General features: G+C 37.1%; 1 protein-coding gene across 1 annotated transcript in view; it reads left to right on the top strand.

The window, feature by feature from the left end:
• The window catches only part of LOC110459801, a gene marked incomplete at its 5' end in the record, with an annotated part of 126,474 nt that extends 112,522 nt beyond the window's left edge, over nucleotides 1-13,952 (top strand). Inside the window, one exon of the mRNA XM_021512249.1 lies at nucleotides 8,966-13,952. Coding sequence (XP_021367924.1) covers nucleotides 8,966-9,333 — 368 coding nt within the window. The remainder of the gene's footprint in view (nucleotides 1-8,965) is intronic.
• Between the last annotated feature and the right edge of the window lie 1,469 nt (nucleotides 13,953-15,421).

Genomic DNA, 15,421 nt, shown 5'->3' with positions numbered 1-15,421 from the left:
TAATGTCGGTTGTATCATAATGCGTTTTTCTCTCTCTATTTTTAACAATGTTTGATTACTTCCTGTAATCGTTAATTTTGATTTTGGTTTTGTTCATGTCTTAAAGCTTAATACAAAACAGTTATGTATACATTAAAGAAAATAATAATGCTTTCATATGAAATTAAATAATTTCAATGGGCAAAACCTTATTATTGACCGCCAAAACTGGACGTAAACGGAACTTTTATTGACGTCGTGCCGGAAACTCGTGTGTTAGAGATTAGTGTATATTGGAATATCATAACAAAGCGTATTCCCCTTTTAATTGACAAAAACAGGTGTAATTAGAAAAGCATCGACCAAGGTCATTTCTTAGAAAACTAATGATGTAAATGTTATCCTAGATCACTTTATAAGCTGTCCGGGACCAGGAATAAAATCGACATTGTTATATATTTTCATGACAGGTAAACAGACTGCTGGATCTGGGATTCAGTCCGATCTGTAGCTCTCAATAAAATAACTCCAGCATGTTTGTTAACTCTTTTGAAATAAGGTCATAATTCTAAATTGCTATTGATGTCTAATGAGTGAGTGCGTCCTGGTCGCTAACCGATATTTAGTTTTATCAGTTTTTTAATTTTTAATCAGAAACGTCAAAGTAATGTTTATCAAAGTTGCTCTGTATTGATATCTTTAAGCCTCGTAATGGTTATATATATAGTTAAATGTTATAGTGTCTAGTTAAACCAGCCATACACGTGTTATAGTGTCTAGTTAAACCAGCCATACACGTGTTATAGTGTCTAGTCAAACCAGTCATACACGTGTTATAGTGTCTAGTTAAACCAGTCATACACGTGTAATATTAGCTAGTTAAACCAGCCATACACGTGTTATAGTGTCTAGTCAAACCAGTCATACACGTGTTATAGTGTCTAGTTAAACCAGTCATACACGTGTAATATTAGCTAGTTAAACCAGCCATATACGTGTTATAGTGTCTAGTTAAACCAGCCATACACGTGTTATAGTGTCTAGTTAAACCAGCCATACACGTGTAATATTAGCTAGTTAAACCAGTCATACACGTGTTATAGTAGCTAGTTGAACCAGCTATATAAATGTTATAGCAGCTAGTTAAACCAGCTATACACGTGTTATAGTAGCTAGTTAAACCAGCCATACACGTTATAGTGTCTAGTTAAAAACTTTAGAACAAAATTGAACGGTGACATATAGTTGAGCGTGTTTTGCAACTTGTTTACCATGCTTTAAACTGTCAGTATGACGAGATGATATCTTTAAATCCGCAAGGTATTATTGGACGTAACGTTATACGCGAGTTTGTGTAGTTCTCATCTCACTCCGAAGCAGTCCAAATATTGTTCAACACACGCCGATATCGGAGAGAGGGGTTTCGCGTTATAGTGTGTATTCAGGGTATGCTGTGTTTGAACAGCATTTGATTCTCCCGGAAACGCCACCATTAATATTTATATTTAGGTTAACCTGGTAAATAGGACAGCAGACCTCGCTGATAGATTTTCTGATGAGATCGATATCAGAAAACAAAAGAACGGCTCTATTGTGTGTTCTCAAGTCTCTTCATTACCTCGGAGTCCGTACACTATATTACCTAATGTTTGATGTGGTAAAACATGTCCTTAGCCATCCCCTAGCCTCATCACGCACCATCCCCTAGCCTCATCACGCACCATCCCCTAGCCTCATCACACACCACCCCCTAGCCTCATCACACACCATCCCCTAGCCTCATCACGCACCATCCCCTAGCCTCATCACGCACCATCCCCTTGCCTCGTCACGCACCATCCCCTAGCCTCATCACGCACAATCACCGCCAAGATGTCCCGCTAGGAGTTTGTCTCATTCCGATAGTTTATTTGGGTTTTTTTGTGGGGGGTTTTATGTATTTATTTTGCATTGATATATTTTAGGATTATGCCTTCATCCTATTTTGTTAAATTAAGTTCAGCAGCTCCGATCATTCCGAAATATGAGGGTATAAAACAAGAGAAGCTATTTAGTACATTTCCGCATTTTGACGAAACTACGGGTCATTTGTGAAACATTTTGAGCATAATTTTGAAACATTTTGTAAGACATTAAATATCCTACTGACTTTCTATTCTGTTTTAGCTTTTGTTGTTTTGTCAACGGTTTAGTTAGATCGTCATGTCAGACTGTCGCAGTGAAATTCATTTTTTGGCATACTGCATTAAAGCTGCAATCACCTGTATTTCGAAACATTTTCTTCAGGTTGGTAAGTATGGATTATGAAAAGTTCTTTTTTACACAACCAATAACATTTTCTATGTGACGTTTCGATGACTTGTACGATATGTACACTGTTACCTTCATCAGAAAAAAATCCTTTGTCTGATGAGGGTGACAGTGTACATATCGTACAAGTCATTGAAACGTCACATAGAAAATGTTATTGGTTGTGTAAAAGAACTTTTCATAATGCACTCACATGTGTTTGTTACGTTGAGGGATTGAAGTTCAAATGGGGCATATTTTCTTTATACCTTTTTGACACTTTTATTTATCATTGCTAAACTGTTGGCACAAAAGTAACAACTGCTTTCAGTAGAAGAAGGTGCTAAGCTGCTTGACCGATGGTGTGAAATAATCTCTCTAAAACGAAGAAAGGGAGACTATTTGTTGAGTCTTTTTTGTACATTACTGCACAATATGACCATTTCGTCCATAAAGGCTCGTCACTGGTACTAAGGAGGTCAACAGGAAAACAGTTCAAGTATTTTAAAGTGTTCTGAGACATATGTAGACTACAGCATAAAGGGAGATGTGTGTATCAAACATGTTACAATGTTACTACAAAGTTACAAAGTTTGGTTACGAGAGATGATTTGTTTACAAATCAGTACTAAATGAAGACTAAGTAAGAGTCAGACAATTATTGAAATACAATCTCTTACTTCTTTTTGATGTCGATATCCTTAAAACTGACCTCCATTCTTATCTCACGACCACTGAATACCTTTCCCATAGTTCTGTACAAAGGTAATACAGATGTCGATATCCTTTAAACTGACCTCCATTCTTATCTCACGATCACTAAATACCTTCCCCATAGTTCTGTACAAAGGTAATACAGATGTATGTTTGTTTTGGCACTAGTTGGATGGAGGTTCTATTACTTGTACATGCTAAAGCATCATATCAATAACGAGTAACGCGAGATTCACGCACAGAAACAACACACGATAACCAAAGTGTGAACCCTCCTCCTTCAGTCACAGAAACAACCCACGATAACCAAAGTGTGAACCCTCCTCCTTCAGTCACAGGAACAACACACGATAACCAAAGTGTGAACCCTCCTCCTTCAGTCACAGAAACAACACACGATAACCAAAGTGTGAACCCTCCTCCTTCAGCGTCACTCCCTCATTTATCTTGATCAGGTTGCATTTTTATTTTCTGTCTCAATACACTTTAAGAACATATGAGCATCATGCCAACTTTTACTTGTTTGCAATCTATTTTCAAATATATAGATGCATATGTAATGAATAAGTATATTTAATGCATATTGCAGCTAATTAAAATGAAGTATAGTGATCATGTTTTATATATTTTTATATATGTATTGAACCACAAAATAAAACATGTTCTTAGAAAAACAAGAGGCCCATGGGCCTTAACGGTCACCTGAGTCTATAGTATTTATTTTTGTTGTTGAAATATGTACCAATTTGAGTAAAAAATAGTATAATGTTAACTTAACTTTGTCAGGACCATGAGCTGATCATTCCTAGACCAATTTTAAGTGAGATCGGCCTATTAGAACTTAGTAGCAAAATAGCGGCCATGGCAGCCAAATTGTATTTCTGATTGACCCGAAAAATAACAACACTTTGTCAGGACCATGAGGCGATCATTCCTACCAACTTTCAGTTCAATCGGCCCAGCAGAACTTGACTTTAAGTTTGAAATGTAAAATGTTAACGGACGACGGACGACGGACGACGGACGACGACGGACGAAAACGGATAGCAATAGGTCACTTGAGCTAAAGCTCAGGTGACCTAAAAACCCACTGCGATGTAGCTTAGCCGTGAACAATAAATCGAAAATATTAAGAAAGGTTCCACAAATGGTATGTAAATTTGTCAAAATGTGATTTAGGATTATTTTTTTCCAATTTCAGAATGGTCTCTGTAATGATGTTAAGAGAGGTAAAGTATCCCTGTCCCACGTGTTTTTAGTCATGCCGGGAAAACGCAGTTCCCAAAGCGTAGATTCCCTTTTTTTTTTTTTTTTTTTTTTTTGGTTTTAACGTCCTCGCCACAGCCAGGGTCGTATGAGTACGGGTAACTAGGGAGATACAACAGCCAGGGTCATATGAGTACGGGTAACTAGGGAGATACAACAGCCAGGGTCGTATGAGTACGGGTAACTAGGGAGATACAACAGTCAGGGTCATATGAGTACGGGTAACTAGGGAGACACAACAGCCAGGGTCATATGAGTACGGGTAACTAGGGAGACACAACAGCCATGGTCATATGAGTACGGGTAACTAGGGAGATACAACAGTCAGGGTCGTATGAGTACGGGTAACTAGGGAGATACAACAGTCAGGGTCGAATGAGTATGGATAACTAGGGAGGCACAACAGTCAGGGTCGTATGAGTACGGGTAACTAGGGAGACACAACAGCCAGGGTCATATGAGTACGGGTAACTAGGGAGACACAACAGTCATGGTCGTATGAGTACGGCTAACTAGGGAGACACAACATCCAGGGTCGCGTATATGAGTACGGCTAACTAGGGAGACACAACATCCAGGGTCGTATGATTACGGCTAACTAGGGAGACACAACAGCCATGGCCATATGAGTACGGGTAACTAGGGAGACACAACATCCAGGGTCGTATGAGTACGGCTAACTAGGGAGACACAACATCCAGGGTCGTATGAGTACGGGTAACTAAGGAGACACAACAGCCAGGGTCATATGAGTACGGGTAACTACGTATCAATTACCGGTGAGCATCAAACACTTTTGAAGATCAAATATTTAGGTTTAGTAAAGTTTCGAGAACATCATCAAAATCAATAACAAGAGCCTGAACCGAAGTGCAGGCATGACCGTAATTCGAACTGAAAATCGATGAAACTCGGGCAAAATATGAACAAAGAATACATTAACACGTCAATACGTTTTAAAAAGACTGTAGAGATACGGATAAGTTACACATCAGGAAATGTTTCCGAAGAAGACTACTTCTTACTGTTGTTACGGTTTCCGTAAATATAATCGCATGTCCCAGCTGCACCAGACGTTGTGTAAGCAAATGGAACATGTACGATATTGCTAGGATAACAAAATAGATTACTGGATAAGATACAATCATAATAGGTTCCCTGTTAGCTTTACTCTCGATAAAAACACACACTGTTGTTGTTGCCGTTAAAAGCAGCTGTGTAAACGAGACTAGCATGTCAGCTTTATAAGATGTTAACCCAGCGTTAACAGCGACATCGCGACAAACTTTAGGGTAATGCCCTGAGACGATTAATTTAAATTTCTGCACGTGTACGTTTTAACAATAGCATCCGTATTAAACACTACACAGATATATGATTTTGTCAAAATATCTGCAAATTAACTGGGCATTTAAAAAGAGTTTCCGAACAGTTGATCTATTCTGAAGACACTGAAAACATTTGAAAATTCTAGACGTTGACGTAACCACCATTAGTCTATGACGTCATATTTTGCTTCAAAGTCTTGTGAATTCTTTTATTATCATCATAAAGTTATATTGCTTACCTATCATAACAAAACTCAATGTCCGTGAGTCTTAGTGTTCCTCAGCTTGGTGATGTAACATCAAATGAGACTGACATAATGTTTCTCAAAACTGTTTTATAATCTTTCCTGGAATACCTGATATCGAACCGGTTAAAAAACCCGAAATATGTCTTGTTATAGCGATGTGGCACGAAGGTCTATAGTACATTGGCATGGACAAGGCATGTAAATTACCTGACTTCGAAGGATAAATCTAACGAATTCAGGAAAACCTATTTAAAAATTTAGTAAATCGATCAAGAAAGCCAAACGAAGCATACATATTTTGCTTACGGCCGTTACGTCCATTTAAGTCGCATCAATACTTCTTAAGGTAAAACGAATGAAATGTCGTGTCTGAAGTGTTGTGAAATAAATATCCGATACATCGCAAAAGAACAATTCATAACGGTACAACTTTTCGCTGCAACATAAAATATCATCTTTATTCCATATCGATTTATAATTTACCATATGATTTTCATTTTTGATTTAGACAGGTAAATTGATTTAGACAGGTTAATTGAATTATGAGTAAATAATGCAGTTTGGTGTGACTAACCCGATACGTTCAGTGTTTTCCAGTCTCCATTATATGCAATGTTGACAGGACGTCATATTATAATTATCACGTGACGCTAGACAATACAATTACTTGATGTAACACCGATTATTTTCTTGCACCCTTGTTTATTATTTCATGAAATATAGCTGTGATACAGCTTTTAAAAGGTTGTAGATCCCTAGATCCTTACCCCAAGCCGAGATGGTCAGATAGATATAACCTACAGTGCTAGTTATATCTGCCCTCTGCAAACTCAATTCTCATGATTGTTTACATTAAAACACTGTTCAGACTCACGAAGGCATTAAAGACAATCTTCCGACCTCGTGGGGGTTAGGAGATTCCTGCTGGTTCTGTAGAATATGGATTGATGAGAAACGACCCTGATCCCGGCTTGAGGTACTGAGCTATGCTTGACACACTTTTATACTGTACAAGGACATCGTGAGTTTGTAACATTCGCCGAGTGTCACATCACCATTAGCAGAGCGGCAGTAAGGGCGACTCAACATGGCAAATAGGAAGAAGCTGTTTTTACTACTTGCCTTGATAAAAAAGTAGCGATGTAAATAGTCTAGTTGGTTGTTTGCTGGGAGACATATTGCATGTCTATTTAACTATCCATTGCTTTTACATTCATTTAGCAAGAAATTTCGTTTAATTACAGTCTAACTCACTTAGTTTCATTTTCTTCCAATTGTGAATGAAATATTCAAACAATGTTCTCATTGCCTAGATGATTGTGTTATGTCCGCAAGAATATCCCAAAAATCATAATGGAAAAAATCCTTTCTTTAGTACTAAGAAAACAACGCCTCCAATAATATTAGTAGTAGAACGAGAGGTTCACGTGTTTAGACGTCATACACATTTGTGTTGATTTAGTTTTTCATTGAATATTTGTGCATATCAGCAGGATATTAACTTCCCATTTTCAGCGAATGAGTAACCCAATGAAGTGAATGTTTGTTTATATACGTCTGAAGCACTTCGTGAGAACCTTTATTTTCAAACATTATCTAAAATAACTTCCGTTCAATCTGTTAACTCTTCCACATTATACCCAACTATTTACCATGTAGATACCTGCCCGATCATTGGATACCTGTCCGATCATTAGATACCTGCCCTATCATTTGATACCTGCCCGATCATTTGATACCTGCCCAATCATTAGATACCTGCCCGATCATTAGATACCTGCCCGATCATTGGATACCTGCCCTATCATTTGATACCTGCCCAATCATTTGATACCTGCCCGATCATTAGATACCTGCCCTATCATTAGATACCTGCCCGATCATTTGATACCTGCCCGATCATTAGATACCTGCCCTATCATTTGATACCTGCCCAATCATTAGATACATGCCCGATCATTAGATACCTGCCCTATCATTTGATACCTGCCCAATCATTTGATACCTGCCCGATCATTAGATCCCTGCCCTATCATTTGATACCTGCCCAATCATTTGATACCTGCCCGATCATTAGATACCCGCCCTATCATTTGATACCTGCCCAATCATTAGATAAATGCCCGATCATTAGATACCTGCCCGAGCCTTTTCTTTCACGTTTAGATATGCTCATACTATTCTGTTGGTTGAAGAATACTTTCCAGAACTATGTGTATTTAATTTATCCAACAAAACTTGACAATTCTGAAACAGCCATCTCTAAAACTCAGATTTGATATAGACGTGTCCTTGAGAAATATTTGTAATACGCTTTTCACGTAATCACTCGTTCCTAAAACAACGTATACTTTTTAAATCCCAAATTGTTTCAGTCTTTCTTGCAACTAACATCCTACATATAGACCAATTTGAAATAGTTTCTGTAATCCTTGCCCAATACAACTAAAATCCTACATATAGATCAATTTAAAATAATTTCTGTAATCCTTGCCCAATACCAAAACTAACATTCTACATATATATCAATTTAAAATAACTTCTGTAATCCTTGCCCAATACAACTAACATCCTACATGTATAGATCAATTTAAAATAATTTCTGTAATCCTTGCCCTATACAACTAAAATCCTACATATAGATCAATTTAAAATAATTTCTGTAATCCTTGCCCAATACCAAAACTAACATTCTACATATAGATCAATTTAAAATAATTTCTGTAATCCTTGCCCATTACAACTATCGTTGCCGCGCGAGTTTGGGTGTTTATACAGCTAGGCGTTGTGTGTCCCTTTATGTATATATTGTGTGTTCTGGAGAGTTGTTTGACTCCGTCCAGTTCCTCTGCAGATGTATATATATACTTCGTGTGATCAAAAGAGCTCGATTATTTTTCTAGATATATATAGTCTATTCAAGCGAGTTAGAAATTGGGTTGTGTCTTCAAAAGAGTTAATGCTATACTTCTATAATTTTGTTCTTCATTCCAGAGTACTAGTTGTTATCCTAATTCCATGTGTTCCATGTGATCAGTTTTATAGTTAATGGAAGTGTGCGTTGTTTGTTCCAGAAAACATGTTGTTGTACTAATTTCATGTGTTTCAGAGAATTTATTTTGTGTTCGTTGTTTGTTCCAGAGAACTACCTGCGCCTGGCCCGTAATTCTATTTACCCGGAGGAGGCCATCATCCTCCTCATCCTGATAGCCATTTGGGTTGTAGCTGTGGTGTTATTCTTCAAGCAGTGGGACAGTATACGGATACTTCAACCAATGGAACCGCGTTATAGACACTCACCGAAAAATCTAGAGTGCATCAAAGTGGTGAAACGATCGCAAGATAGTGTCATTTATAAAAATTACAATCGGAAACTATCGGTTACCATGGTTGCACGAGAGAAACGACATCTTCAAAGAATGCACACGGCACCAACGTTACCCACGTGTTCTCTAATTATGAGTACATTACCCACAATTCAAATGGAGGATGTAATGACGGAGATGTAGAGCGATAGTGTAGTATAAGACGCGCGTATCCTCCCGGCAAGTGTAAACCACTTGTTTAAATCACACTGCTACTAACCGTAATACCTTCTATAGCTTTGGATTGGTTTATTCCCAGGCATCCCCTCATAACTACATTTCTTTTGTGAACCAACTCTACTAACTTGTTCATTAAAATGCTGTAAAGGTACTTGATGGTATTATAAACAAACGTTTCGTCTTACAGTCTTTCACGTTTGATTTTTTCTTTTTTCAAATTACATTTCAAGAAGCCAAGAAATATGCAAGTTATATTTAACTGAAGTAACTGTATGGTATCGTGTATGTAGCTGTGGCAGACATTTAGTAATCAAAGGGAGGAAACCGCTCTGTTTAGTTGACATCTCGATTTCGAATGCTCTTCAAGACTGCTACCGTTCGGAGTGCCTCGTTGGATTGCAGATTCTTCCAACCATTATAATGAATGAATGAATCGGCCGAAGTGTTTCGAGATTGTATTAAGTTGGAAAAGAGCTTCACTGATCAAGATTAGTGTTGTTTCCACACGAAACAAACCACAATGGTGCTACAGGATCCTGACAATATGACAAAACGATTGAAAAGTAGACGTAGCAGAAATCTCGTACATTCCGGGTACTTCATTACATCACGTGACTAATTGTTCAAACCACGCTGATTCAAAAAAACGAATTTCGATGACTTATTTTCCAAACAACTTAAACAGTACATTTTTGTTGAAATTATTAAATTATTGATATTGATTCATTAGAAAGTTTACAACATAGAAAGTCGTTATTTAATGCGAGAAGATTTGTTTATGTTTCAAATAATCAAGGACGTTGATCCTAAATCCGTGAAGATTTGATATAAACATCCTAAATGGTTGGTAGGCATTTACTTGCTGTGTTCCACTTTTCCATCTCTGTTTTAAAAATAGATCGTTACTACTTACTGTTTCTATCTATGATTCAGCGGGTTTGAACAATTAGAAACAAACATATTACTTATCATGATTTCATGTTCAATACACTGTTATAATCTCTGTATATGTCCTGTGTATAAGAATCGTGTATTATACGGTAAAATCTCTGTATATGTCCTGTGTATAAGAATCGTGTATTATACGTTAACGGTACTGGCGCTCTGTTTGTAATATTCGTGGCTAAATATTCATTAATTTGCTGTTAAAAGCAGCATTGTTTGTCATTGTACAGCAATCATAATCTAAATAGCCTTTGCTTATCATCGGTTTATTTTTGGAGAAAATACATTTTTGAGTGTAATTATCGTAAAACCATACAAATGGTTAATTATCGTTTTGATCCAATTTTGGTGTTAATTTTTGGTAAATTTATGTCGAGAATTTTAACTACTTTCAACTCACATTTTACGTTTACGTGTCATGATTGAAAACATTAATTTCAACAATTGTCATAATGGATGAAGACCACGAGAGGCTTAGGAAAAGCGTCTGTGTAATATGTATGAGAAAATGAATATGCTAGTGTACTATGTATCTAGTGAGACATCATGTCAATTATGGATGTAAGATAACTCGACTGTGTAATTACACTGAATAGACCGGGAACATTTTATATTATCATTAATTTTTCTTTGTTTTTTCTTTAACAACGTAACACTCATCATTGGTCGAAGGTGGTTGTTTCTATACCACACCAGACAGTTATGTTACTAGTGTAAGTGTTCGATGAGGTTCACGGATTAAGATGGCACCTAAAACAGAAAAGCTACAAGTACCATGGATCTGGTGTTTAGACTTGGTATTAGTGAAATTGAGAGACAAACAGTGTGGTTAGTGAAAAATCCTTAAAGAAAGAAAAACCTATGTTGATTTTATTTTAAAATAATTATGTAGAGAGAAGTGTTGAAGTCAAAGATAAAAAAAAAATGGAAAAAAGCCACACGTAGGCGAATGCATTACCATGTAAAGCACGCGCATTCATTCCTTTATGTTACGGAATCACGCAGATGTAAGTATTTATTGTGAACGGCTTTATAAGTCACTACTTACTATTCAATCATGTGTCGAGTATTAATTTGATAAACAAGTTAAAAGGACAGAGATTAGGATTTGCCATTGTATTCATTATTACTGGATGCACATGTAAGAGTATTTGTCATTTTTTGTTAACAAATAAGTAAGGGAGGATAAGTATGAGTGTCCGCCTGTTTAAATGGGTATAGTTTCTGTTTATATATTTTACGACACGTTTATTGTTCTTTTTTTCTAATCACATCACCTTTATGTTTAGTTTTCTGAGTAGTTATAAATGTCCTATCATGCCTTCTAAAGCAATACTGTTCATCATAACTAAGTTATAATAGATGGTCTGTCCATCACTAAGTTAACGTTTCCCAATTACACGTTAAGCGATAGACGGGTAGATGTTTATACTGGGACGATTTGTTATGTCTCTGTTCAGTTTATAGCAATGTGTATTTGTAACTTCACATAACCATGCCAAAACGTGTCTGTTTCTGATTGTATGGATACACTTACTATATCCTAAATAACTCCCATAATAGGCATGTAATTATCCAGAGAAAGCATCAAATAGTAACCGTTGATTTCTGCTCTCTTCGTCCTTGAACATTTTAATAGTATGACACTATATTTCCGCAGTGGCCTTATTGTGTACATTTCAACAGAAACAAAACAGTCAAAGCATAACTTCACAAGGACAAAATCGGAAACCAAAGTCGATACGAGAAAAAGAACAGGGAACAGGCAGAACTCAACACATTATGAACAATTTAATCCACACTCGCCAAAACTAGAAGGCATAGAAGTGCTCAGAACGAGTACATGTTTTCGGCACCCTCAATGGAACACTTACACTAACATTCGCGATCATGATCTATTCCCGAAAATGCTATATCATTTTCCACTGTTATTTAACAGAATACATTCAGCTCCCATTCCCGTGACCCAGAACGTGATCCTAATTCCCAATACAGTATTGTAACGCAAAAAGCTAGACCCATTCCAAATTCTGTGACAAAAACACGATATGAGTTCGCACTGTTCTGTGGTCCAGATGTGAGAGATGATGTCGTGCCTATAAATATGTATAAAAGGCCGACGGAAAGGTTGGTCACTTAAAGATTTAAGCACTATGTACATTTGACCGACGCGTCGCAAAATTGTGGATGCATCAAAGTATGATATGTATGAAGTCCGAACTGCATTCGTCTGTTGTAAATATGTTTTTGTATGATGTTGTAAAAACATGTTCGTTATCAAAGTAAACATTCTTAAAATCAAAGTAAGTTATCTCATTCCATTGGCTGTTTAACTGTATGACATCGCGGTTGGTTTTTGTATCTATCGCTGCCTACTGATGTCTACATATGGCAATTACATTGATTAACGTGATATCACAGCTCAATTTGTTAACGATCGCTGGCTACCGATTACCACGTATGGAGATGGTGTTGACCTGCATGACGTCACAAGTTTAAATCCATCGTTGTCCACGAGTGTCAATTGTATTGACCTACGTGACATCACAGGTGTGTGCCCATCTGTCCAGGAGTAGCGATGGTTTTGACCTCCAAGAAGTCACAGGTATATGCCCATCTGTCCAGAAGTGGCGATGGTATTAACCTGCGTGACATCACATGTGTATGCCAATCTGTCCACGAGTGGCAATGGTATAGACCTGCATGACATCACAGATGTATGCCCGTCTGTCCACGAGTGACTATGGTATTAACCTGCATGACGTCACAGACGTATGCCCCTCTGTCCACGAGTGGCGTTGGTTTTGGCTTTCGTGACATCACACTTCGAATACCCATCGCGGCTACCTATGTTCATGTGTGGCGATTGTATTAACCTGATTGACGTTACAGTTGGTTTTTGTACCTTCCGCTACTTACCGATGTTCACGTTTTGTAGCGGTGTCATCCGTGTGTCTTCCTTGTTATCTATTAGTGTTCTAATGTGTTGTCTTCAGTATGTTCACCTCGTCCTTAGTGTTTATCACGTGTCGTAATATTTCAAATTTCATCATGTATATCTTGTTGTCAGGAAAGGTATAATCCAAAGTATCTCAAATTACATGAGAGATCCTTGTTCCGCTTCAGGCAAAAGAGTCTGTGGACAAATAACCTATATTTAAAGACTTTTGATTTTCAATAAATATGATATAATAAGATATGCTAAACGAATACGTCTCAACAAATATTTTAGCGGCAAATGGTTCCGACTACTTGCCGGAATAAAAGCTAGCGATGGTACTAACGAATGGTACTGCCTGTTTTCGTTTCGGAACATAAACCAGCAATGGTACTAGCGAATCTTTCGCTTCCAATGGTACTGCCCATGGCGTCTTCTTATTCCATACATGATAGACTGTACTTCATTTTTCCGTCCGACGTCATTTCACTCTCGCATCATATTTGGATGAGTGGATATACAATTCGTTATATCTATATATATATAAATAATTACTTTAATTCCTAAAATTATGAGTTCAATAAGAAAGGGGAACAACTCGTGTGTTAATTGGTCCATGTTGTTTGTACAGTAGCTGTACCTTATGTTCTATGCGTACCAATTCCGTTTATATAAAATGAAATAAATCGTTCTCTATATCAAAATGTTTTAGTGTTATATATATTGATGACAAACAATATTGAGAATTGAAGCAGCAAGGCAACTTTTGATAATTTACTGACAATGAATCATTTAAGAAGTGATACGTCAGCAAAATAAATGAACGCTTTCCCCAATACTTTATGCAAGGTAGCGACCAATAAAACAAAACTTACCACAACGTCAGAGAATAAGGCTAAAATCAGAACACATGGTCAATACAAAAGACAATGTCGGGGTTACAATACAAATGACCCAGTGAAAAAAACAAAAGCGAAATAAATATTCCCTATACCACGTGTTATGTGATACCTGGAATGATATATACCCCTCAATCGAGAAACAAATATACCGGTCGTCAAGGATATAAGTGATCATGTAAAAATTCCTAGACATTGATTTATCCTCGGCTAGAGTTACCTCCGGGCCTGTTCTGATTATAATTACTATCTATATAGACGCGATATGGTGACAGATAAACTCTGTTGGTCGGTGGTTTCTACAAAATCTACTTTCAAACATTGATAGATGTGACACCATAGCAAAAATATGACTTCCCCCTAGTATGTATGGTAAAAGCAAACAGAACAAAATATACCACAGTGTCAGAGGAAAAGGACAACGAGATCAAGAAGGGAGGTAGCGACCGGGAATTCATCATTTACCAAAGGCAAAATGCATAAGTCACAAGTTGTCATACTATGCATTGCTCAAAGGTTATATATAAAACAATAATTCAAAACGGACAGAAACAATTTGTTTTAGAATTATAAAGACACATATTCCATCAAAGATCGATTACTTCGAAACAACACTGCTTCCATCGCGAGAGTACGGAAACACTTAGTGAATTCTGAGACCAGTTCACAGTAAATAATGCACACATTGTCCCGACAAAAGGAATTCCAGATGCCAAACTAAGCACGGGAAAGCTCAGCCAACGTCACATAATAATTTGATAAAAATAATAGATACCACAACATCAGAAGAAATGGACAATATCAGAACTCAACGTCAGCACAATAGACAATGACAGGAACCGCGAAGGACACCATGAACCAGTGAAAACAATGGAAGCGAAACAAACATTTACTGCGCTACATGTGGTTCCTAAAAAGTGTGAAGGCTATCGATTAGTTCACAAATTGAAATATTGGTAAACACTGATATGTTATAGTTGAAATGCAGATCATGATGACATAACCAAATCCACAAAATATATTTTACCTCGTATAGAAAACTCTTGTGAAATGCACATCTATCTTAAATGTCATGAAACATAATACTACCTCTGCAGTACGCTGACATATAAACCGCGTCATGTAAACTGCATACACGGTGTGTTATTAATAAGTAAAAGGAAATTTAATGGTCGTGAAATTGTTATCGTCACGTTTTTCCATAGACTGTTGTGGGGAGATGACCAGTGTTATCATACTGTATGTAAATGTCAAACGTCAAGATATGGCG

Source organism: Mizuhopecten yessoensis, unplaced genomic scaffold, assembly GCF_002113885.1.
Source record: "Mizuhopecten yessoensis strain PY_sf001 unplaced genomic scaffold, ASM211388v2 scaffold10225, whole genome shotgun sequence".
NCBI lineage: Eukaryota > Metazoa > Mollusca > Bivalvia > Pectinida > Pectinidae > Mizuhopecten > Mizuhopecten yessoensis.
Note: the sequence above shows the minus strand (reverse complement) of the source record. Positions and strands in the feature narration are given on the sequence as shown.